Raw genomic sequence first — 27,235 nt, 5'->3', positions numbered from 1 at the left:
CCTTCTTTCCTTATCAGAACTTTCCTCAACTTCTGATAAGACTATCGTCATACTAACCACATTGCAACAGAAAGCTACAATTGCAAGTTTCAAGCTTTCAACTATAAATAGTGTTTAGTGAATTCCAGCAATCCAAAGATGTAATTTACATTTTAATAAATTGTTTTAAAAAGTTCTTTGAGGACTGGACTGGGTGCAAAGACAACTTTGTGGCGCCCCATTCATAGCACCTCCTAAAGAGATCCCTACACTAACCCAAAAACCAAAGCTCTCTTAGCTTTTCTCTAGGAATATGCCAGGTTGTTCTGCTCCAGCAGGTATCCTAGGAAGGACTAGTCTGTATGAAATATTAACAGTTAGGGGAATGAGACTCTAAAGAAAACAGACTCCGAATTGTCAGTACAGATACACCTTTTCAACTTCCATCCAATATCTAAAACTATCACATGGATGAGGAAGATCCATATCTAACTCCCAATGGCTTGACATGATGTGAAAGGACCTCCTTCTGAAAACAGAGGTTATTGCAGGAAAGGCCTGTCTCACCTTTTCTTGTTGAAGCAGTTTAGCAGAACATAGAATAAAAGGCAAGAAACAGAGGAAGAAACTGGCAAGAGCTGGTAGGGGTCATCGTCTGCAAGAAAGGAGACTAGAAATTCTCTCCATTCTAACTTTTTGCACCTCCCTTACTGCCTTCAGTAGAAGATATACATGTGCCTTTTTTTGTTGTTTTGTTACTGTACCCTGGCAAAATAAAGATCCATCTCTTCAGTATACAAAACAACATTTCCAAAATGTCAGGGCTTTACACACTAAATACGTTACAAGCCTGGATGTTAATATTTCCTACCAGTTGACAACAAACTAGGAAACTGTTTATAGATAGGTAATCGAGACATTGTCTATAGCATTTCCAGTGCCATCTTAGGGGTAAAGTGTGTGACCCTCATAGAAAGATTAGCAAAATAACCTTTAGTAGCTCTGCAGAAATACCTCTTGCTAGCACTTGATGCCAGCATATTTCTTTAAAATTAAAGAGCTTGAGGTTTTTAAAGGAGAATTACTTCCATATCTACTGATTATAATACTTTTGAATGCTATAAAATAGCATTCAAAATTCTATTCCTGAAGTGTTTTAGGATGTCTTAAACTGAATCCAGTGTGCAGCATGTTGGTAAAAAAAAGAATAAAATAAAAAATCCACAGATTTAAGAACCTTACATTATGAAGTTAAAAAATATTACTACTATTTCTTATAAATTTAAACATTATAATCATTTTATAATTCTGGTTGTTAAACTGGATATACAGTAGAAAACTGTCTATAAAAATAATAACTGAAAAGCAGGTTGAAAGAAGCTATTTAATTAAAATTACTAATTTCATATATATATATATATAATTTTCACTTACGAGATAATGATGCCATTATCAATAGAAAATGAGTCAGAAGGTAGTCCAGCAATATTCCAAGCTCTGATTTCCACAGGTTCTCCCAGGGTATTTGTTAAGGAAAAATCATCAGAACAAGGAATGTCTTTGGTTTTACACAGCAATGCCCACTCTTTAGTTTGCATCTAGAAAACAAAAACAAACATTAACTAAAGTTCTGTCTATTCATATTTTTACACTATTAAAAAAAAAATGTGTTTTTCAACCCATTTCCCACAATTGCTACATACGAGATCACTATATCTTCAAACAGAAGTAAACTCATGCTTCTGTATAAAATGTCTAAAAATGCCTTTGTATACGATTTCTATAGATGAAATATAAATTTATTTGGTCAGAGACTTGGTATGATTTTTATTTAGCATTTCACCAATAAACTTCTATACTGTAACTGTAGAACAAGTGCATATATTCTAACTTAAAACAATAATAAAAATCTTCATTTTTTAAGTCTGAGGATACACTTAATGACTACTTGTCAGAACTTAACCAAACTTAACAGTCATTTAGAGTTGCTTTTCACTATTCTCTGTCTCATCTAACTCACTACAGTTGTGTAAACTATAAATGTTTGTATAGTGCATAATAAGACACACACCTTTAAATATGTAAGCCGAAAAGAGTATTCCACTAGGAAGAATGCTTCTAAAGAAGGAAAATTTGTAGAAATAGCAAGATCATATGAAAGGCACAATCTTTTATGAAACTATGTATAAGGTCAAAGAAGTATGCTGTGGTATTCTAAACTAAAAAATAGCTGGTGAAGCCTCAAGCAGCATGAAATGAATTGGTCTAAGGGCTTGACACTTTCACAGAGGTGGTGAATGGAGGAGTCATCAATTTGCATAAAACAGAATTGATATTCCAAAAGATATTGTAACTTTTTCTCTTATGAGAACTGCAGGGGAACAAAACAACCCATAGCAGTAAATGAAATGAAGAACTGCACAAAAGTGATTATGCTTTCCAATTTCTGAAAGAGATACCAGATTGTGTCTGCACAATCATGAGAGTAAGAAAAAGCAACCAGGAATCTATACCTACTGCTGCACAGAGAAAGAAACTATGCAGTCAGAGAGAATGAGATTCCACTAAACTTTTCAGATGAAAACACTATGTATTCATTTTTAGTGAACAATCATGCACATCAACTGCACCTGTATCTACACTTGCTTGGAATATAGTTCAGCACCCCTTAAGATGTTTCACCAAAAGTACTTCTACCTACCCAGACACAATGCAGGTTTTAAGCTGAAAGATAATCCTTTCTCAAAATTACGTATTTTGGAATTGTAAAAGTTGTTGACTATGTACTTCTGCTATAAATACTCACACCATAAACTCTATAAAGTTTTAAAATACTAACATCACAAAATTGACATTATGAAGAAAACAATAGCTTGAAAGAACAGCACAAATTTTCTGAAGAAAAATGGACAAAGAAAGTGCATTGAAGGAAAACTGGAAATAAGGATTATATCCAATTCTTTGTTCAAATGAGATGCATTGATTTTCTCCCTCTCTCTCAATTTTTCACAATTTTTGATACTCTGGACTTGATTTTCAAATGAAATGGACTTTAATTACTTCAGCTGAATTCAGTGGCAGGTTTTGGTGTTCAAAAATTTTCAATGTCAGGCTAATGTTGACATCCAAAAATTATTATATCTAACATCAGCTGCCATGTCAAAATCTTTTTGTATTCAGGATTTCTGTTTATTTCACTAAGAGTTAGAGGCACAAAACTGCTATATTATTGAGCTACTGTATCTTTTGTCTCTTCCTGTACAGAATTACTCCACTTTCAGAACTTGCTTAATTGGGCTGCTGCTGAAATAGAACCCAATTCTGCTTTCTTTTAACTAAAGGAGAATTTAGCCATTGAATGGAATAGGAGTAACCAGAACCATGAGGTATAAAGTCACTAGCAATTGCTCTAGAAAAGCAACCAAAAGACTCTATGCTTCACCCAGCAATAAGTACTGTACAGCACAATGAAGGAAGAATTTCCTGAAGAGCTCTATAAGCGAAACACATAATACTGCAATCCAGTTTCAGTTCCACTTATGAATTATATTAAAACATAATTTATAAATATAAACTTTATATTACACGAAAAGTTAATAAAATTTAGATTATTACAATACATGGGGACAAAATCACTATATGTATTACTTGTCTGTAGCTGGATGTAAAGGCTCCTAGGTAAGCTACAATTCCTGATGAAATAAGTATATCTCCAGTCAAATTGATGTACTGCCTTCCCAGCTCCAAAGCAGTCTCATGCCAGCGAGTTTTCTCACCCCCAAGGCCACCAAGCAGTTGTTCTGCTCGCTGTAGTTTTTTGTTGCATAAGTCAACCTCAGAATAATAAAAAAAAAGCTGATTGTATTACATGATCACTTTAAAAACATTTTACAAATATTAAAAGCATTCAAGAATTATTTTCCTGTGCAGATGTTTTCTTAAGTAATTTCATCAAATAGAAAGAAAATACCTTCTTATTATAACGGAAATGTTTAAAGAGCAAAAGCAATCTCGGTACCAGCACAGTAAAGTCTATTCCATTACATTTTCATCCAAATAAAGGAAGACGACCAGTATAAAACATGCAATTCATAATAGCTCTGCATGCGATATGGAAAATACAAATAGTCAGGGAAATCATATACATGTCATAAAAGAAACAAAAACACTTTAAGGAGATCACTGTGTCATAAAAGTAGGTATGTTCTTTCCTGCAAAAAACCATCCTTATGAGTACAAAATCTGCATTTCTGTTGTCAGTTTATAACTAAGCCATCTTTCCAGGCATGATTATAACTTAAAAAAAAAAAAGATATGACAGGAATTTAATCCAGCTCTGTTAGACTTGTTTACTATCTAGTAGAGACACATTTCAGCCATGGGATAGGAGGAAAATTATGCCAACTTTATGTTACAATCAATTTTCTCTTCTGGTAACCATAGCAGCCAATTTATACCACAGTAATTAAACTGCTTGTGTAGTTTATCCTTCCTCTCTACTTCCAAACTGAATCAGGATGCAAAAGAAACACAAAATCAGATGAGTTAACTACATACAGGAATTAGGACTCCACTTCCAATTTGATATTATATTTTTTTTAAAAGTTCAAGATGATGTGCTGCAAAACTTAAAAAAAAATAATACCGTCTTATAAATGTTGCCTATTTCTGCACAAGTAACAGCCATTTAGCAGTCAGGAACAGAGTTTAAAAAAAAAACAAACCATTCTCCAAATTGCATTAGCACAGGAGGCATAAATAAACTTTCCATACTTTAAATGTGCTGACTTGCAAGTTAATAATCAAAATCTTAGTACAATTATTGAAACTTTATCCCTCACAAGAAATGAGATAAGACTGAGGATGTAGGAGAGAGATATCAGTTGGTAAGTTCATAACATCTGCATTTTCTATTACTTTAAAGCATTTATTCCCCATGCTTTGCCCATTTATAACTTCAAGACCATTACACCAAAATAAAGAAATGGTTATCTAGAAGTACAGCTTGTTTGACATACTGGCAATAAAAAGGAAAAAAAAAAATTGACAAAGCAACAAATTTTAAATAATTTTTCTGGATATTAGTAGAACAATACTTCATCTTTTGCATCATATACCTGATTTTCTAAGTCAGTCTTCTCCTGCTTCTTGGATTCCAGTGTCTGTTGGAGTACAGCCAATTTATCTTGAACCTCCTTCAGGTCTGCTTGTTTCTTTCTCAGACCTTCCATAGCAATCTCTAATTCTCCTTCAGCTAGACTCAACTTTAGCTTTTTGGGTGCAACATTTTTTGTCACTCTAAATAAAGTCAAAGAATAAGTTAAACATCTGAAAGATACATCCTCATTCCAGCGTTACTATTTAAAAAAATGAACACAGGAAAGACGAAGGAAAAACTTAGCAACTCAGTAGCTCATGCAATATTGCATTTCATCATTTGATGATATCTGAAGACAACGGTTTTTTACTTCATCAATTGTTTCTGTGCCCATACTGACTGATTTATGATTTTCTGCAGATTTTTCTGTAATAATAGGCAACTATTAAAAGCAAAAAGGGTTATGCTTCCAAACTGTCTCATTTGATCACAATTTAGAATCCATCATGGATTTGTCCCATTAGAAACATGCAGATAATCATATATATTAAGTAACAGTCAGAGACATTGTACACACACATACAGCCAACGGTGTACATAAAATAATAAAAAAAAATTATCAGCTTTTCACATCCCAGGATCTATTTTCTAGTTTTGAGGATTTCGATCCTTTACACAGATATTTTTGTGAGGAGAATATTGTAAGCAACATATAACTGAAAACATATTGTCTATCTTTCCAAAAGCAACAAGCAAGAAAATACACTAGAATGCCCCTATGCTCAACTGAAACAGTATTTCACAGATATTAGCCTCATAATCAATTAATCCCCTCTTCTACTGGTCTAAGTTACATGCAGATCTCCTTTAAAGTCCATCTTTTTAGTTAATTTTTTCTCTAATAATTGGTATTTGTAATGCTAAAAGTTGTTCTCAAATTGAGGACTCTACCAAGTATGCATTCACTGATCTTTTAGTCAAGTAACAATATATCCTCTCAAATGAAGGCATGCACTACTTACTATGACTCAACTTTCAAAGTGCAACTTGACCTTAGTTGTCCAGTGCTGATTTACTGTTAAATGTGAGTTCCAGATGTTTCAACTTAGGAAATATCATAAAAAATAAACACACCTTTTCCATGCATCAAATACAATGACAAAAATATCCTTTGGGCTTGATATGATTGTCAGAAACTTCCGAAGACACTTCAATAATGCCTCCGTTTTGTGCAACACTCTAAAAGGAAGTTAACTTTATTTGCTAACTAAACATATTGTTGCTCCCATGCCCTTTTACAAAAATTCAGAACTGAAAATCAGGCTTTAAACTTTAACATCAGGTACCTTACATGAATCAATCTTTACGACCGCTTGTTTTCACAAGTTTCCCACAAGAAAGAAGTAATTTCACATCTCTTTTGATGTTAAACTGATTTCTTTAATCAAATTTATTTTGAACTTTTTTGGTGGGTATTTTTAGTTTTTATACATACTTACGTATCATAAAACTCCATGGCTATGACCCATTTGCACAAACCCTCTGCTGCCGTGGAAGCGTTTCGGATCTTGTCTGGTACAAACTCAGGATTTGTAAGATACTGTTTTCTTATGATAGCCATGTAAGCTGGGGGAATGTTATCCTTGTCATACTCATGAAGAGACTGAAGAAATCTTATGTCACCCAGAAGTCTCTTAGCAGGACCCCAGAAATCCTCAATTTTTTTTCCAGAACCTGTTGGATCTGGAATCTTATCTGCTTTGACACCTTTAAGGATGCATATAGCTTCCATTACAAGCTTGACACCGGAAGGAGGACTCTTCATGGACTTAACCACTGTAATATCCTGAAAATAATAAAAACAACACCTTAAGAACTCCAAACTTAGGTGGATTAATTCTTCTATTAGAATAGAAATTGTAATCCTTTTAATGTCAAATAGTATTTTTCCATATACATTTGCTATTCTCACACTTGATAATTTTAAATACACTATAATCCCGAATTCCTAGCACAAGCCTGCATAGTTCATACGTATAAGTCTCATTTTCTTTTTTGCAAAAATTTTATTTCATTTTTCTCCATTCTTTCTAGTTCTTTCTTTAAGGTGCTATGCAGGTTAAACTAATACTGACATATAAAGAAAAATATCTGAAATCTAATCAACAACCAGTTTAGAAGAGACAAACATTTCTTATCTCTAATTAATTTTTAATTGTACTTTTTCTGCTCCAAATTCAGTACAGTGCATTGCACCTCAGTTGTGGAGTTCAGATGTTCCGGTGTTATACTTCAGTTCAGGCTCTAATACACTACTTCCAAGCTTACAGGACTGCATCAGCAGTGAATTAGTAGATTTAAGATAACAAGGTAAAAGCAGCCTTCAACCCGGAACTAAAGATCTCCAAGTACAGAAAATAAATCAATTAGTATTCTGGTCAGTTATTAAACTCCCAGAGTGAGCTGAATGAGGGAAGAGGCAGCTAAAAGGAAGAAAATAATTGGGTACGAGGTACTGACATTATAAGAAATAGCAGGCAACGAATAAACAAAGTTTTAATGGCAAATATAGAATAATAATAAAAAAGAATTAAAGACTTTACACATATATGTACAAATAATTAAGCAAGAAGTTTGGAAACCAAAGAGTTACGGGAAAAAATCCCTTTTGCTCTTCCCAAAGAATAACTCTACATGGAAATACAAATATTCTAAGAGCTTTTCTCAGAGAAGACATACTCCAATAAATTTAAGGATTTCTAGATTCTCATGTTTATTTTGCCAATTAGTGTTAGATTTTGAGAGCTTGCACATGGTTTATTTGAGGTCTAAAACCTTTGCAACTTGGATAGAAAGAAATCTTTTTGAGTTCTGGGAATGTTCATTTGTGCCACAAAAAAGCAAAAAAATTGGATCCAGAAAAAATTGGATGGAAAAAAAAGGAAAATTATTTCCTTTAAACTGTGAACTATGGTTCCTGATACTACAAGCTATTTAAAAACAAAACAAAAATACACAACCAAGCAAAACTTGCAACCACACAAGTGTTCAGGAGAGGGAAACGAGCAGGTAAATAAAGCCAGGGCATTTCAATGAGGCAGTCAGAAAACTGGCCGATGGGATATTCAGGGAAGGAAGTTCTTTGAGAGGAAGAACAATCAAAGTTAGCCAGCCATTCCAGGAAACAAAATGAAGCACAAACGAATTAACTTTATACAACCAAGGGTTGTAAGCAGAGTAGAGGACTATTTTAAAGGCTAAACTCAAACTTAGCTGCAATTAAAAGCAATATGAAGTATAACAACAAAAAATTCTATAACTACAGTAATAGAAAAGTAAAAAAAGTGCTGGCTAGGTACTTAGTGAAAAGGGTGAATAAGAGTAAAGGACATATAGAGTAAAAATGTTAACACGTCTTGCATCTGATATCTCTAAATGTAGAGACATTTAAATGCTGTAAGTAACTAGCACAATTAATAACACTGTCAAAACACAACAAAGATTTGACCAAGGTCACAAAGGTCCGGACCTACACGCTATTTTCATTACTGAAATGAATGATAGAAAAGAGAGAGTTTATTAAATTTACAACTGATAGTAAACTGAGAGGAAATGCAAATACATTAGAGTAGATAACAGGAAAAAATTATCTTGATAACTTGAAGAAATGCAAAAGTATAGTAGATCTACTAAAAAAAAAAAGGCAAAAAAAAAGGCAAGGGAAAGCAATGATTAGGTAATAGTGATTTTCAGGAAATGACACAGCTGTTAGCATGAAAGACAAAATATATATGTCAATGATCCTCCTCCACACAGCATTCAGCAAAACTACAGCTAAAAAAATGGTGTAAAAGTTAAAGAACCATGTCCACAGGGAGCAGGACAGAAAACAAGGTTAAGTTGTAATGAGTAAGATTAACGGTAAACACCAGGAAAATCTTCTTAATGATAAACGTGTAAAGTGGAACAGATTACATGTGGAAGAGAGGTCCATTCCTAGATCTAAATTTCAGTGTCTTCATGTATATTGCTACAAAACTTAGATGTCAACAGCAAAATAATACTTAAAATTGCTATACTACTTCTAATCCTTGCTGAGCAATGAGCCACCTGAGAAACACAGTTCCTTTGACTGCAGGTACTCATTTCAGCAGTACTGAATTATGTATATGTCTGTTTCTCCAATTAAAGCACTTACTCTGCACATTTATGTACATGGATTTATGAGCAGTTTATAACACATGTCCTGCTCTGCTTTCCATCAGTGGTGGCTAGGGTGAAGGGTGAATCAAAGACAAGAGTCCTGTACAGGTACTCTAAGCTCGCCTACACACAGATTTGTGTGTGTGTGTTCATCATGCTATTTAACTATAATTTGAGGAAAAAAACTGGAATTTTTTTCCTTTATAAGTTCTGTTTCTTTTTCCTCTTGTACTATAATACTCCCCACTTGGATACACTATGCATTGACAGCAGCTGAAGTATTACTTCATTAGCCTTCAAAGCCTTGTTCTACTCTTGTTATTCACAAGTATAATTCAATTACCTTGAAGTGACTAAGTAGCCATCTACTATTTTCACTACGCATGCCAATGACTTGACAATGCTAGAATCTAAAACTTTTGATGCCCACCAATAGCTGTTGATAGAAAGCAGACAGTTTGTTATCTAAGGAGGTTTCATTGAAAGTTTCTGAAAATCTTGTTTTCAGCAACAATAGCCAGAGCACATAGTCCATCCTCACTCATACAACTTGGGAAATCTCCTTTCATCCCACCATGAGCAAAACATTATCCAGGCAAAGGGAACCTCCTCCACTGTCATACTTTCATGAAGAGTGGTCCCTTAACATGCATAGACATAGAATTTCCAACTCAATTTCTAGACGCTAAAAGACTGGATATAAAAATATCAGATGACGGGCTGGCAGGTTCTGAATAAGAAAGTTAAAAACATACATTTTCTAACTTCTCAATTGCTGAGTCAAAATATTTTTCATAGCTATGAATTTTGAAATGTCTAGAATAATATTTGATCCTGTATTCCATAAAAAATCATCCTTATAGGTTTTTCACTAGAAAATAAAGACAGAGTAACATTTTGCTTGTTAAAACTGAAAGATTTGAAGAATTTTCTAAATTATAAAACTGTAAGCATAATGTAAAATCTGAAAAGGCGGATGCTCCATGCTTTTGTATATCTGAATACCTTTCCAGTGCATAAATATGCATCGATGGCCATACCTGTGGAGTAAGAGTGTCAAGGGCAGCCAGAGCACTTTCCAAAACAGGCATGGCTTGTGCTAAGTCAGCATCACATTCATCTTTGATGGCTTTTGCAGCCATAGCCTGCTCATTTGCCACTGCTTCATCAGCTTTCACAATTTCTTCAGTTTTGGCTACTTCCAAAGATTCTTTCTGAATAACAACCATCATTTCATCAACCTGCTTGCTGGCTTCCCGTAACTGAGGTTGCAGAGCCTCCAGCTCAGTCTGCATCAGGGCTACCTGAGATGCAGCAGAGTCCAGTTTCTCCAAGCCAACTTCATATCTTCTTTTAATTTTCATCACCTTACTGAAAATAAATAGATAGATATGGATATTTTATCAGTACTTGATCACTTCATTCATTGGGATCCATTTCGCAAGTTTCTTAATACTCTGAATAATCAAATGCTCTGCTAATCTTATTTGCTCACAAATAGTAAACATAACAAAGATTACTTGGGCCATACTCTAACTATTCTATCATGTATACTCAGAGATTGGGATACAGATAAATAAGTGATCATCTATAGGCAAATAAGTTATTGTTAAGCTTTTGCCTTCTGCTACAAAATCAACATGGCACAGTAGTAACAGATAAGGAGAAAGAAGAGATGGGGATACGCTCATGAAAATCATTAGTTGAGGTGAGGTTGAAAAAGAATTAATACAATCAGGAAAATAATTTTAGCAGCAGAACGTGAATGGTTCTGGGGACAGCCAACAGCATCAGAATCAAGAAATTCCAGAGGCACTGGACCACTACATTCAAAATTGTATTCCTTTATTCCTGGAATTTCTTGCTGCAAGCACTTGTCTTAATTGTTACAGTAGTGTCTTATGAATGAGAAGAAAAAGGAACTTTCCCTCACCAGCCATGCAAATAGAATTAATGTGCACATGCATACAGAGGTCCTTTCTGCAAGGAACAGCGCAGCTGAACTCTGCTAGCAAGCACCTAGCAAACTTGGAAGGTGGTTTCCCAGATATTATCTTCCCCGCAACCTCCAGAGAAACACAGAATAAGCAGGCTGCATAATCAACATATAGCAACATCACCAGGAATATCAGAAGTGGTATAATGCAAGAGTCAAGTCAGACCTTTTGTCCAATAGAGACATTGGACAAGAACATGTCCTAAGAGTACATTTTATCCATCTTCCATTCTGTCAATTTAAATTAACTGAAACCAATTCATTTGTTTTGTTCAGAGTAGCTATAAGAGACAGAAAATAGTATTTTTGGTGAACTTGGGTTCCTGTAGAAAAGGTCACATTATAAATTCTTACGTGCGTTTCTTTTCAAGTAGACTTTTAAAAGTGGATATCAATTCCAAGTATGAGGTAGGTGTAACATAGTTGTGCCTTTGAAGTTCTGCATGGAACAAGTCAGATAAAACAATAGTAGACGTATGAAAGAGTTTACACATATCAATACAACCACTTCGCACTTCTTCTGACATTTCAACATCTTCCAAGAAGCGAGAGGCAACAGCTTCTAGTGCATCTTCAGGCCATGTCTAAAACAAAGAATAAATACTTTTCTCTTATTGAATACTTCACACTCATAAATCTCAAACCATTTTAAAAAAAAGTATCTTTACCCCATTTCATAGACTGAGGCACAGAGAAATGAATTTATGATAAAAAGATCACTAAATAGGACAATAACAGAACTAGAAGGAACCAAACCACTTTGAGATTCAGTTCAAGCCCACTGTCTTATTTCACCCAGCAGAAATACTCTTAGTAAAAGGAAAATTTTTCATTTTCAGTATGTCCATATGCATGTGTAACTGTCTCTGCTCTTCCTCTTCAAAATAACCTTTAAAGATACAGTACTACATTTTAAAACTTAACAAAGTGGAAGTTCCTGAGATTCTTTATATGATTAAATTCTACATCTTAAATATTCTAAGGTCTTTTGTGCGTAACAGTCAGATAGAATACAGTTTTATTGCAGAGTAGCAGGGAAAAATATGGCATTCTGCATCAAAAGTTGTCTGCATTTTTCCACAGTTTCAGACTGACACTGTAGATTCTGGTAGTCTTGATAATAGAAAAAAAATACTACATATTGAAATCTATAATGTCTGCAGTACTATGGTCATTCAGTTATACTCTTATACCACAATCAGGCAGTCATTTTCTTGTTGATTTTGCATCCAGCCTATACTGGCCTTTTTTACAGTCAGAACGGTCCTAATGGTCTAAACAATTTTAAATATGACACTAAGAAAATTCAACAAATTTTTCACTCCTAACTTGACCAAAGATAATTACTTGCTACAAAAAGGGTTGAAGTCATGTTTCCATTGCATTTCCATTTGAATAACAAGCCCAAGAGAAGTTTTGGGTTTACCTGAAACCAGTCTAGCGTGCAGCAGTTGACAAGAGCTGGAAATTTACGAAGGCGATTACGGAAAGCATCTCCAATGGGACTCATTGCCAGTACTATATGAAGCTGATCTCGACAGCGATCAACAAACATGTTAAAAAGAGCAATAGGGCTGCCATCTGTCTGCTTTGTCCTGTCCCGTTCGCGATCAATTTGGCGCATTTGTTCACAAATTTCTTGTTTCTCATCTACTGCAAAGAGGTTTGGCACTTCACCTGCATTTAGTAAATTGTTAATATCTTCTAAGAATGACTCCTTTTTAATCTGTGTATCTGTGAACAAGAAAACTCCCTGCATTTCTCCTTCAGTAGATTGTCTTAGTATGACTTTTAAGTCTTTATGCCACTCATTAATACCATAGCTTTTAGTTATTTCAACCTGAAAAAGATTGTATTCAGCCATATGGGCTGCTAATCGAGTAAGAGATTGTCGACCACTGCCTCCCACACCAACAAGGAGGGCATGGCTGCGAGGCTGTTTCAGAATACGGGAAATCCTACAAATATGTTCTATAGCAAATCGGAACAAGACAAGCTGCATTGGCTTTTTGCTCATGTTATTAAACTCTTCAAGGTGACTCTCGACAATTAATCTCAATTGATCCACATCACTAATCTCCCTGTATGTAGTATCGTCTCTCTTAGGGTCATAAAAATCACAAAACATTAAACTACGTAAGTCATCTTCTTCCACTCTGCCATCATTGTTGAAGTCCAGATTTTGGAAAAGTTCATGGAAGTCTTCAAGTAAGTCATTTTTCACTACTTCTTGGATAAATCCAACAAGCCAAGCCCGATCAGGATTATCCACCAAGCGATCATAATATACTCTAAGTACCTGTGGAATAAAAATGTAATTTTTTAGTTGCTTCTGCTCTTGAATTTATACTTCTTTTAAACAAGGTAAACCAAATACAATTCTGAAAAAGCTTCAAAATGTTAACAATCTTAAACATCACTACATAGAAAAAGCCAAAATAGATATTTCAAATTAATTTGAATAGTTGAGCCCAGTAATATTACTTCTGAATTAATGTGAAGATTCATACAGAAATACACATACACGCACACACACATATATGTAAATGTTTTTATATAAGTGCATAAAAGGCTGCTGCAAAAAGGAAGGGAACATGTTGGTCTTTCCACAACACCTAGATAGGAAAAGTTATGGGTTTGTATTTCTAAAAATGAGACTACAATTGGATCTTAGAAAATGTTTTTAATGCAAAAGATAGTGAAGAACACAAACACATTGCCTGGAAGTCTAAACATCCTTCATCCTTAGAAAACTGTAAGAAATTTTTAGAAAAAATAGTTCAAGAGTTACTGTTGTTCCTTTGCTTAAGTGATCCTGCTTCGGGGAAAGACGAGGGACTAAGAATTTTTTCTAAAGGAAGCCCAACAGTTAAAAATAATTAAAAAAAAAAACAACTAGGGAACAAACTTTAAATCACTCAAAATTTCCAGTAACCCTGGGCTACTTGCTGTTCCTATTATTGACGATTTGGGTTTTTTGGAGGAAGGAGAGAAGAAATAGAAAGACTGTGCAGGCATACAAAACAGCAAACAGAGACTACATAATCACACAGAAGTGAAGGTATCAACAATCAACTTGTCTACTAAGATATGATTCATACTTTGAAAAAGTCTGATTTCCTCTGCCCATACAGTTTACAAAATTTCTTTCTCAATTCACAGCTATTAGCCAACAGAACATGGCATTACAAAAAGATTAATACATAAATCCACATCTTTTTCTTAGTTATAATAATTTCTTAGTATTAGGTGATTTACCTCATGAACCCAGAGACGTTTTATCATTTCTGCAGATTCTGTTGTTTCAGGCCTTGACAGGCAAACACCTTGAATAACACGTGAAAAGTCACGGAGATTGAACAAATAGTGAGATTTGGCTGGGGTAGGAAGCAGATTCTTCATAGCTTCTTTATATATATGCATGGTGCCATTAATAATTTGTGGAGTCAGTTCTACATATTGTGATGGAAATCTATAACTGACAAGTTATAAAAGGTGGTAAGAACAGAATTATTTGCATAATCCCATCATATTAGCTTGTGAATTAATAAATAAAATTGTATATGTACACCGATTTACTTATAAGTTCATGCCAGTTTTTAAATTCTATGATCATACTTCCTCACAGGCAGTTTTACAAACCTTAGTTTTCTCACTGGATTAACGTTAAGTCCACAAATCAAATCTAGTAACTGTGGAACATACTGACAAACACAGCTATGTTAGACAGCTAATTACATCCTTTCCCCCCTTGTTTTTTAACAACAGCAAGAGGGAAGTCAGGTCAAATAGCCCTTGCTGTCTTTTGGGACGTCTCTCCCTCAGAGGGAGCATCTTTTGGAGCTTAGCTTTTACAATGGGTAGACAATAAAGTTGAAGTCCATTTCTAATATTGGAATTAAAAATTATGCAGTGGTAAAAGGCCAAACAAAGAGTAAACCCTCTCAAAGCACAGGAAATTTAAGAGCAGTTTCCAGTTCTATTCTTTGAATAACAACTAGCCAAATTGTATGCTTATTTATTATACATCAACGAATACTGTATTACTGAAATATCTCAACTAACTGAATTAGCCTCAGCTAATCTAAACCTCTGTTCAAGACTTCAGAACAAGAACTTTATCACTGGAGTATTTTAAGCTAAGCCCTACTTCTAGGGAATAACGAAGAACTCAAAAGGCACAGGATATAAAAGATTATAATTTCTTTTCAAGGGTAGTGTCCTACAAACATATATTAGAGACTTCCTAGCACCATAATTTAAACACTGACTTTGATTTTTCCCAAAACATAGAGGTCACTTACCATACTGTTAGATGCCAGTCTAAGATTCTAGAAAATATTGTGTACATGGATTCATCATCAAACTCATTAATAGTAACTGTATTGAAGTGTCGCAAGAATCGTGCTGTTACTGGGTTTCGACCACCACCTAAATATTAGAAAGCATTAATACTAGAATTAACAGAAAAAAATTAAAATAAATCCATAAATTCCTAGCATTTTTTTTTCTAATATTCATCTTTGGTTCAGCCAGCAGGCTCAGACTGAAAAGTACCACACCTTGTCATAAACCTAATGAAAGCCATACATACTTTAGTGTCAATATGTTCTCCTGTAACCAATAGTCTGTAAAATACAGACTGAAATCATCAAGTTATAGATAGATTTGACACTATTTTATTTATGCTTCTGTTATAAAAGAAAACTTTCATCATAAACTCAAAATCTATGTTTTGGTTTTCAAAGCATCCCAATGAAAGATACCTCTATAAGTAATGCTGTATAATTTATTCAATTTCAATTTTATCCCAATTCTATTTAGTAATTTTTATTATTAGATTGTGATTTGAATAATGAAGCTATATATGGAAATAGGAAATGTAAACCATATATTTATTGGATACTTCCTCCTTCTGTTTGGAATTCAGGGTTAAGCTGCTGCACAGTGTATTCAACCTTCTTGTAACAGCAAATCAGAAAAAAATAGCTGGAAAGTGGTAAATCTACCATCCCTAACATCAAGAGCATAGCTAAAGGCAACCAAATTATCATGGTAAGTTGTTTTAAAACTTGACTATGTAGCTTAGGCATGACCCTGCACTAATGAAATTTAAAGACACCTGGCCTGGAGCTGTCTCATATTCATCCACCTGAGACTGCAAGCAGAGCTAGCCATTGTCTATAGCTTACTATGCATGCATTACTAGTATCTGCTGAGCAATCTCAGTATTTTGTGCTAAATAAACCAGTTATTCATTCTACTGCCATCTACCCCAACTAAGGTTGTCTTTCAGACGCAACAGTTTATGATGCTTCTTGAAGTTTATGTGTGCACTGATGGCAAAATTGCACAAGTTATTGGGATATAAATATGAATTTTACACAAAGATAATCCCAATATAAATTTTAAACCTAACTTTAAAAAAATAATTTTAAATGTTCTTGAAATAGCTTTGTATTCACTTCAACAGCACTGTATACATGTAGAGATCAGATATTCATTTCTTATTAGAAGGGACAAAAAAAAAAACAACCCACGGGCTAGAAAGGAGAATATAATCTTGTGAGTTCTGGAAGTAGCTTCCTGTAAAAAGATACTAAAACAAATTCTTCAGCCTAAAGCTGAATTGTGATATTTGACAGAAATATTTAGGACTACAACTTGTACATTTTGATCAGTTCATTTTTCACCATTCAACTAGAAATGTACTGAAACAAAATTGGCTACGAGCTTCTCCCAGAAAAGGAAAATTTGACTCAATTTCAGAGTAGTTGAAAGTCATTTCTACACTATCACCCTAGAACAGGATCATAGCATGAAGGGATGCTTTAAAGAAAAAGCACCTCCAAGATTTGTCTATTTCTGATGTTAAAAACCCACACACATAAACCTAAAAAAACCCCCACAAACCAAAACACCCACCCAACCGAAAAAACAACCTGTGCAATTAAGTCATAACTTCACCTAAGCTTTAGGGAAAATGAAGATGGAAACTTTTAACATTCTTTCACAGTCTCCTTCTGCTCAGTTATTCCACAGACTGATACTTAGACCAAGTGCTTTGAACTGTGGATGAACACTCCCTTTAATTTAAAACGATTGCAAGAAGTAGTTTTGCTTCTTTAGGAAAACAGGTAGGTGAAATAGCAGTAGACCCCTATTTCATTGGCGTGCATCACCATCACAAACATAAAATTGTTACCAGCACAGAAGGCTCCCTGGCACATTTGTGTGTACAAACAACTCTACAAAACAAAGGAGAAAAGTCCAGGAAGGCTGGACTTGAAAAGAGAAGGAAAGCAGCAGTCACAGCCTGATTAAACACTATAAATGTGCTCAGCTATGACATACTTTTTAGGTGGTCTGATAGCAACATGGTTATTAACAATTCTGTGAAGGAAATGGATTGTATAGATTGCTTAAAAGCATACACAACTGCATCAGAAAGAACCATTAATTCCTCAATTTAACTGATAAAATATGCCAGAATCAATTTTTTTAATTAAATAGCTCATGTAGTCAATGTGTATGCAGGCTAGCAGAAATACAATGACCTCTTTACATCATATGCTTTACTTCTTTCTTTTGGCCAAATAAAGTAAGGTTTATCTGCTTAAAAACATCACTTAGTGATATTTAGAAAAGTTTTGAAGAGAATAAAATTGACTGAGGGGTCTCATTAGAACAAAGGAATTTCATAAATACTTTGTAGATACATTCTTCCTGAAAAGCAATATTTCTTTCTAGCAGGCTTGTGTAGTCTCTCTGCTATTCCTCAAGCACTCTACTGTGACTGCTGTTCATGTTTCCTGCAAGGAAAAGGTTCCTTGAGCCATAAAGACCCAAATGATAAAACTATGCATCAATAAGCATTCCATCTTTGGAAACAAAAGAAGCTGGAAAAAGCATGTAAGACTCATCTCTTACCTGGTGGTCCCATTGCACAAACAATCTGAATATCTACAAGTTTAATCATTGAGCAGTCTTTAAGGTCATACCAATTCCAGTGATCTAACCACTGCCGTAGTAATTCAACAGGTGGTTGAGCACCATAGACCTCTCGTGCAGGCATATTAACATCATCTACAAATACGACCTGAAAACAAAAACATAAAGGATTTTGCATTTATTTATTTTATTGAATGTATGGCACCATCTCGCTTGATTCTGGCTACCCTACACATCAATTCATTCCCATTACAATTAATAGCAGTGATACATATAAATTCGTGTTCTTGAAAAGTAACCCTAAATTCTTAATGGAATTGCTGCTAAGTTAAATAAAAATTGAACTTAAGAGAAGTAACTGTGCCACTCTAAAGCCATTGCAAAACATACCTATAGAGGAAATACTGTGCTTCTCATTTCTAAATGTGTTTAGTGAAAGAGGGTAAACTAATCCTGCTATTTAAACCTTACTGTGCTACTTGTACGGCTTTTCTTTGAAATAAAGATAGAGCCAAGACGACTCACAAAAATCTCAAACTTCAGTGAGACTATGGTTTGAAATTTTCTTGATGGCTACAGATCAAGACAAAATGTATCCCTTCAAAGTATCTTTACATTTTTAAGATTGGGCTACAATACACCTTAAAAGAATAGCTTGGAGAGGGAGACAGGGAAAGACCTTAAAACACTTTAAATGATACTTATGAAACTTCTAAAATTAACACAAGTTGCTCTTGATAACAAGCATATATTAGATAATAGCTGCGAAATACCAAAAATAAGAAAAAAACAAGGCTGCAAATACAAAAAGTCTATAGGCATCCTAAAAGTACAAATATTAAATCATACACATCTATCACTGCATTTTAAACATGATAATTTTAAAATTTGCTTTAAAAGAAAAATTTTTCCTTAATCTGGGTTAAAAAAAAACAATAGAGATAACAGGAATTCCCAAGATTTCAATTTTCAATCTCATTGCATCTCTTCTAGACAGAGGAGAAAATTATTTACTCACTGCAGGAAAAAAAGAAAAAGAGGTCTACTCTAATATCCTTCTCAAGCTTCCGAGTACTCAGAGTTCTGTTGATCTCGAAGGGTTTGGTAAGCATCAGTGATAACATAGAAGATTCAAATTTCCTTTAATGCTTCAAAAATCATTGAACCATCTAGTTTGGAAGATCCTTGGAGTTCTACTTCAACCTCATGCTCAAAGCTAATTTCTCAATGCTGATTTCATACCAGCAACAAGCTTACCCATACAGAACTCTTATCTCAATGATAATATCACAAAATTCAGAGGGGGAGGTATGACAATACTGTTCACAATTATTAATATCATATCATATATCACATTTTCTTCTGTTGATTAAAACAGGATGCATATTACTGCAAGAAGGGAGAAAGAAGAGAATCATGACATTTAAATTAGAAGAACTAGAACTCTGACAGTATATTTCAAATTGAGCATCCTTTCTTACTATCACCTGTGATCAGCTGAGAAAATAATGCATTTACAATATTTTTTTGCATTTAAACACTTATTTACATATCAAAATATATCAGTTACCATTCTTTTCCCAATAGGAGGTCCAAAAATTCCCCTTCTCCTTTTGTCCAGCTTGGACATTATAATATTCTGAGTCTGAGCTGCTGTAGTTTGTGCTGAAAAGTTAATAAGCAGTGGCTTGTAGACTTCTTTATTCAAATTTTTTAAAAGAAAATTCTGGAAGGATGGTGAAGATGAGAAAGTTAAACGATATACATAGATAAACAGATTTTATATCACCTTAGCAAATAGAAAACAGACATTTTTGTACCATTTCTATTTCATTTAAAATGATAAAGTAGTAATTTATCTCTAAGAGAACTCTTATAATCATATTTCATCAGATAAACCAGTATTCTTGAATATTCAAAACGTAAGAAACTTAATTCATCAGAGAAAAATTTCTACCTCCAATATGGACATTTTCACGTTTTCTCAAAAAAAAAAATCTCCCTGTGTATTATAGAAATTCAGTATGTTAATATTTTGCACACATGATACTTCATAGTACTAATTAGAGTTGATATATATTGCCTATTAATCCACACCCAAATTTGCAAAAGTATCTGCAGGTCCAAATATTTATGCCTAGTTTTGAAGAGTTACCAGGAATATTTCCTTTAAAAGGCATATGAAGAATATCTAAAGATAAGCCTGACCATCAAGACTGGTAGTATTTTATAATGCTAACTACCTCCAAAAGCCCTTTATGGCAGCTGCAATTTAATCTCTGGAGGAAATCTGGATTAAAGTCAGTATTTCAAGAAAGACTGAATAGGACTCATTTCTTACCCACACATGAGTAAAACGACAGGGGGAAAATACCCTTCCACTCTTCCTCTAATAATAATGTCTCTAATGACAAGACTAATCTCTGCCAGCAGCTGTTGGGACCTTACAGACCATATTGTTTTTTCAGCAGAAAAAAAGTTTAATCTCTATCCTTGAAGGACCTGAGCTGCTGCACAAAAATATAACAATGACAACTTCGGAAAACTGTGAGAAATGTGACTCAATGGCCATACTTCTTTTATTTCTTTGCTCAGTTCTGAACTCCCAAGAATTATCATTCATAATTATCAGACCAGAAATGAACTGGACAGAAGAAACTAGTCATATTCTTCATTATCAACAATGAAGATTATTGTTTATAATCTTTGTTTATAACAAAGAACATTATAAAAAATGAATTTTACTTATGCTTTATTGTTTTTTCTGACATCAATATCACAGGAACAGTCTTTTATGAACAGATCTCCGTCCAGCCTTAATATTTATTTGCTTCAAAATTATTTCAGAAAAGTAACTTAAAATGAAAGTTAAATAATCCTTAGTCAGTAACTTCACAGTTAATTTTTATCACACAAAAGAAAGGAAAGATAACAGATTCAAGACTATGATGCCAATTTTATTTTACCTGCTTACATAACTTTCAAGTTTTGTTTCCTTTGCAAAACAATTGAGTGTATACAGGCTTCATGCTGATTGGATTGGAGCAATCAACAGAAGCAAAATCTACTACAAAAAGACATACTGCAGGAAAATAGAACAAAAAAATCAATTTGTGCTGCTCACAGGACAGGTTCTTCTTTCTCTCTTATGATTTACTTACACAATCTGATTAGCTAAAAATGCAATAATGGCTTTGCCATATCTCCACTTACACATCCAGTTTTTGCCTCAAAAGTATACCTTCCCCGGGATCTACATGGAAACTGGTGAAAAATGCTGAACTTGGAAATTTCTGTAAGTGAACCTGAACAGCATGAAAATTCTATTGGCACGGTTCTATTGCCTTTCAGGCTTTAATAGTCTCCCAGAAAGATTGATGATATCAGGACTTAACCCATAGTATCTGTCAGACTGACTGAAGAATTAAAATTTACCTAAATTTTTAATCTAGACCATTAGAATAATTTTCTATTACCCCATTGATATTTTAATAACCATATGACAAAATTAAAATGAAGAAAGCATCACTTGGTGACTGACAATGAAAAACGGAAATACTCTATCACAAAATCACGATTCAATTATTTCAAAAGGATAATAAAATCTGCTTCCAATTATACAATTTGACTTCAGACAGAAAACCTATTTGTAGACATGGAAAAGATAAAAAAACCCTATCATTTATCTTGATTTATTACTCAATCACCTGAAGTTAGAATGCTTTTTACAAGATTGTTATTCCCTTTGATTAGAATTTCACAAGCTCTGAGAAATATATTGTATTTGGCTGTACTAAGTCATTACTTACATCAAACATTTTTATTACAAACTATCATGTATTTGGACTATCATTAGGCTCAGAACTAAGGCTAAGTTCTAGGCTAAGAAATCCTTCAACATAAAACTGCACACTGGTGACAAAAAAACCCTGTCAATTATTTTTTTCCTCTTCAGTGATCAGTGCTTATCGTACTTATTAAACAGAATTCAAATCATATTCAAGGACAAAATTTTCTTACAAGCTTTTCTGTGGTATATACCAGCACAAAGACACAGAGAGGTAATGGGCAAAATATTATTCAATTAGATATCTAACTTCAGATAACAACAATTTGATTTTTTAAGAACAGTACTTCTGCAAATCACAATCCATGGATTCAAATCAGCACTCCAGAAAATAAGGAACACCAAAATAACATAATAATTGCCTGTGAAAAGATTGATTTAGATGTCTACTGTTACAGAGGACACCTGACACTGACAGGGACAGAATCCATCCCCTAAAGCTGCCGTTTCCCTGATCTTACTGCAAGTTTTTTAAGCTCTGCAAGTGGAGCAGAAGTTCTACATAAAAGTATTTTTTCTTTTTTAAAAGTGTTAATAGACTAATATTCATAGCGGTAAGACCAGAATCCTACAGCAGTGGGGAAAAAGCGTATGATCATGCAATTCAAGAGTTTATCATAATGAACGTGCAAGAGATGTCAAATTATTGTATTAGGTAGAATATATTAGCTTCTGAACTCTCTATCTCACCACCTTAATAGTACTTTTAATGTATTCTGTCTGTCATATATAGAAATATGCAGTATATTAGTCTAGGTAAGATGGCTGATATGAGATACCAATGTATAACATAACTTCTTTAATGACTAAACCATTGTTGACATTGCTACTTCCTAGAGAGACACAAGTTGAAACAGCTGTTTATATACTGAAAAAAAAAAATCCATTTTTTTCCTTTCTACAGGAAGACTATATAAAGCTAAAAAATCCTAAAACTAGATCATATATTAGTGCTGTGCCAAGAAGATTTTGTTTCAGAAATAACAGAAACTGTGTACTGCCAAAAGCTACAGTCAAAATAGATTGTCATTATTTGTGGTACTTTTCCATTTTCTCCTAAAGACAAGGATAAGATGCATAAAGAATATCTGGCATTCTATAAAACATAACACACCATTGTGTTTTGATTTAAAATTTATTTATGCTGAAATCAGCAGCTGCTTTTCATTGTAATGACTGGATATAGCTAACTGGTTATCTGAAGAAAACTGCCTGGGAAGATTTCGAGTAGCCAATTCCCCATCCTACTACAGTCTTTTTCTCTAGAGAATTGTTTGGTAATACTACTAATAATGTTTTGCCTTCACATTTTTTTCAGTGGGAAAATTCTTGTTCTTCCCTGTTTTCCAGTACATGGAATTGCCATAATAGCATCAGACTAGAAAAAGTTATCTACAAAACTTTTCCACAGTAATAGCAGCACGCATTTTTGATGCTTCTAGCTCTAGGACATACACATTTCCTTTCTTGTTGTTTTGAGCAATCCTAACTGGATGTCTTACTAAATGGTTTAGTCTTTTGTGCATCAGTGTCTCTCTGGACTATCCCAATTATATCTATAATAACAATGCACAGTAAATCAGTACAGGAACCAAAGTGAATATTCTGCGTTCTATTAACGGCTTATTCCAGTGGATATCTGGGTGCTTCTTAACAACTTTGTCTGGAAATTCAGAGAAGCAAAAAAAAAATAAAATATCCCAAACCATCAACTTTTGCTACGCAACTGCATTTTTAGTTGCCTGTAATTTCATGTCATAATATCCAACAATTCATATCTCATTTTCCTTTTAAAAAAGTGTTACCAAATTATTCCTCATCTTACCCCTTATAAAAGATGTCTAATGTCACTATTAAAAGTACTTACGGTAATATAGGTACTTTTTCCAGTTCCTGTTGGCCCCACAAATATAGAAGGTTTTTGATGCACTGTCAATAATTCCATCAATGCCATGTATCGAACAGTATCCAGAGTTGGTACAATTATTTCATTAAACATCATATCTTGAGGTATAGGAGGAGCTGATTTGAGTGTTTCCACCCAAGGTTCCCAAATTCCTGCTCCCTATTTTAACATACAAGAAAGTCATATATTTATAATAAACAGGAAAAAACAGCATAGAACCAATGGAAATAGAAAAATCAAAACTCTCTGACTTCAGAGATGGGGTTATCAACCATTTTTTTAAAAGGATTAAAAAATAATGTCATAGGATTGTTTCAGAATGCAGTACTTTCAATTGAGACTATTTAAAAAGAAATATAATGTCTTTGCCTGAAGCATGCAACTGCTGATAGACAAGGACTTTATCTTACCTCTTATATCTGTATGCATGCTATACATATATAATGGGATATATGTGCATTATATATAGTATAAAAATATGTAATGAAATAGGAAATTACTGTATAAATTTAATCATTAAAATTAAAAAAGCATAGTCAGTCTTTTCACAGATTCTCATTCATAAACACCTCCAAATGATGGAATTTGAGGGCAGATTAATTTTTGTGCTGAAGCTCCACAGCAAAATTTTCTCCTTTTGACCAGCCTACTAGAGGAGTCTTAAAAGATGTCAAACTCTTTAGCAGTAAATTAATATAAGGATATTTTAAAAAATTGTAAATAGCCCTGAAATAAATATATATTCCATCCTATAAAAATAATAATAATCTATCTTGAGATAGAAGTCATATGAAGTTCCCATAAGTCTTTCTTAGAGGGGGCGTATTCCCACCTCTTAACACAAAAACCCCTTTACCGGAAGAACATGTTTTTATGGATTATTATCAGAAGATATAAAGCCTTTACTGCTGATTGAAATCTCAGCCACTTTCCTTGGCATGACATAGGAATCATGCATGAGCTGAAATCTACACAAAAGTAATTCGCATTCTACTGCAACAGGACTTCACAGGAACGATAACTCAAAAAAAAAAAGGTACATTTATTTTATCTTGGGAGTCTCTGGAGCATACTAGATTCAGTGTGTGAAGTCATCTTCAGAGATGACTTCTCTGAGAGATGCATCACAATCCCAGGAAAAGGGGCGGAGAAGAGGAGGCAGAGAAGCAGCCTACAATAGTCATGAAAGAGTTATGGCATGAAGTATATCAAGTGCTCCCTCAACCTAAGGAAAGTGCTGAAATGCAAAATAAAATAATCTTGCAAGAAATCAAGAGTAAAAAAACAACAGAAAAAAAAAAAAACCATGGTTGAGATTTCCTGCAAACTTGTTTTGCTACAACAGGCAATTGCTCTGGTAGCCAAAAAGACAGGCTTTGGTACTGCCAAGCCCCAGCCAGAACACTAGACCACCACTAGGCTTGCGAGGGTGGATGTCTGGCTAGTCCGTGATAAAAGAAGCAGGCAGAAGGAAGAAATTTACAATAACAATACACACCTTGTAGCATTCATAAAAGATTACTTCAAAATAGAACTACACATCTCATTTTGCAATCCTTACCTGCTTGACAAACCGATAATCATAAATCGTTCCTTCTGTTGGAAATGGGACTGTGAAAGCTTTTGAAGGCTGTTGATCAATACTGCTCAACAATTTGTATCGTTCTCTTGTCTCCTCACTAATTGGTCCATTAAGCATTTCTCGTACAATTTTGTCAAATTTCAGTCGATCATCTTCCTTACAGCTAGCTCCTACAGACCATGTCAGTGAGAACAAAAAAATACCCTAGAGTTGGAAAAAAACCAAAATGTAACTTCAGTACCTGCATATGTCAAAAAAAATCTTTGCCACAAATTACAGTAAAATTACATTGGACCAACTTGATTTTATGTATGTAGTATGGAACCATGTTGCTGGTAAAATAGAACACCATTTATGTTAAGTATCAGCATCTGATCCCCTTTGTTGTGCAGCAAAATGCCTGACCTGCTCAGCACAGAGCTGTTATTTTGATAAAGTTCAAGCATAGACTGCTTTTTATTGCAGAAAAATTTAGATTTTCTTTCTGTTATTCAAAAGCCTATCTCATACAGTGATGGCTACGCCTGTTACCAGGACTTCACTTGCAATCCTTAGATAGCATTGATCTGGATCAACTGGAGAATCATATACAATTTCAGGTGGTTTGTATAAAATTCATTAAATTTATATCAAGACATCAAAGATGTCAGACTCAACTACACATCAATTATAAAGAAGGTAATACTATTTTCCTCAATGGACATTACAAAATATGTATTCTAATTATGAAAAATGGGTTTTATTGCTTGTTAAGTCCATTTCACTAAAGCCTGGGTTTTGAATTCCCTATTCTGTATGGTAAACAAACAGCCTACCTCAAGCCAAGATAAAATGTCATGGTCATTCATAGCTTTAACTTTGGCTTCATCAGCAAATTCATCCATCATGCAGTCCATTAGATTCATTAGTGAACGAACTAGGTTTGTATCTGAAGTAGGAGACAGTTCCTGGAAAGAAAGAAGTACTCTCAGTTCCAGGTGTGTTTTACTCACTGAAAAGAGACTGCTAAAGATGGTAAGGCTTTTTCCTCACTGTGAAGATTAAAAAAAAGTAGGATAAATATGTCTAAAATACATTCACAAGCAAGTTAAAAAATGCACACAGAAACCTTGCTCACAGCCTTCATCTTAACAGCTGTTTTTTTAAAAAAAATTAATTAATATGGTCCAAATAAAGAATTTGTTCCTTTGGCACTTGGAAGAAAGTAATTCATACCCTCTTAGTTTCTCAGAAAAGTTCTTTATCCTACCTTTGTGTGCTTCCTGATAAACTCAAGACAGAGTGGAATCATTCTGTCAAACAGGCCTATTATAAATTCTTTATGCACAGAGCTGATTCCTGAATGCATTGTATTTAGCCAAGACATTATTAATGGTCTCCAGCCTAACAAATGGGGCTCCATGTAGACCATACCGCACCTTGAAACCTAAAAATAAAGAAACAAACAAGTGCATGGTATTTTATGCAATCTCCAAAGGTTTTTTTCCTATCTAAAAGAACTTAAAGTAACATTCAATGTTATAACATAGATCTTCTGGGATTATTAGAAGCTGGTATAAAGTTTGCAGTGGAGTTCTGTGAGCTCCAAGACAGATGAGTTTTTAGCTTTGTTTTTTCAGCCAACAGGAAACAATGTCAAAACCAGATTTTTCTCTTAAATCAAATTAGTTCCC

At 34.0% G+C, this 27,235-nt stretch overlaps 1 protein-coding gene across 1 annotated transcript in view; it reads right to left on the bottom strand.

Moving 5' to 3' along the window:
* Positions 1-27,235, bottom strand: part of DNAH7 (dynein, axonemal, heavy chain 7) — a 118,825-nt gene that overhangs the window by 32,719 nt on the left and 58,871 nt on the right. Inside the window, exons 34-48 of the mRNA XM_014954155.1 lie at positions 26,812-26,988; positions 26,378-26,509; positions 25,542-25,766; positions 23,942-24,139; positions 19,798-19,953; positions 18,207-18,375; positions 15,581-15,707; positions 14,535-14,754; positions 12,703-13,575; positions 11,631-11,860; positions 10,321-10,651; positions 6,577-6,923; positions 5,097-5,277; positions 3,628-3,813; positions 1,414-1,577 (exon numbers count right to left, since the gene is read on the bottom strand). Of these exons, the coding sequence (XP_014809641.1) occupies positions 1,414-1,577; positions 3,628-3,813; positions 5,097-5,277; positions 6,577-6,923; positions 10,321-10,651; positions 11,631-11,860; positions 12,703-13,575; positions 14,535-14,754; positions 15,581-15,707; positions 18,207-18,375; positions 19,798-19,953; positions 23,942-24,139; positions 25,542-25,766; positions 26,378-26,509; positions 26,812-26,988 (3,716 nt within the window). The remainder of the gene's footprint in view (positions 1-1,413; positions 1,578-3,627; positions 3,814-5,096; positions 5,278-6,576; positions 6,924-10,320; positions 10,652-11,630; positions 11,861-12,702; positions 13,576-14,534; positions 14,755-15,580; positions 15,708-18,206; positions 18,376-19,797; positions 19,954-23,941; positions 24,140-25,541; positions 25,767-26,377; positions 26,510-26,811; positions 26,989-27,235) is intronic.

The sequence above is a fragment of the Calidris pugnax genome, unplaced genomic scaffold (assembly GCF_001431845.1).
Source record: "Calidris pugnax isolate Ruff unplaced genomic scaffold, ASM143184v1 scaffold103, whole genome shotgun sequence".
Classification (NCBI taxonomy): domain Eukaryota; kingdom Metazoa; phylum Chordata; class Aves; order Charadriiformes; family Scolopacidae; genus Calidris; species Calidris pugnax.
This window is presented reverse-complemented; position numbering and strand designations above follow the sequence as displayed.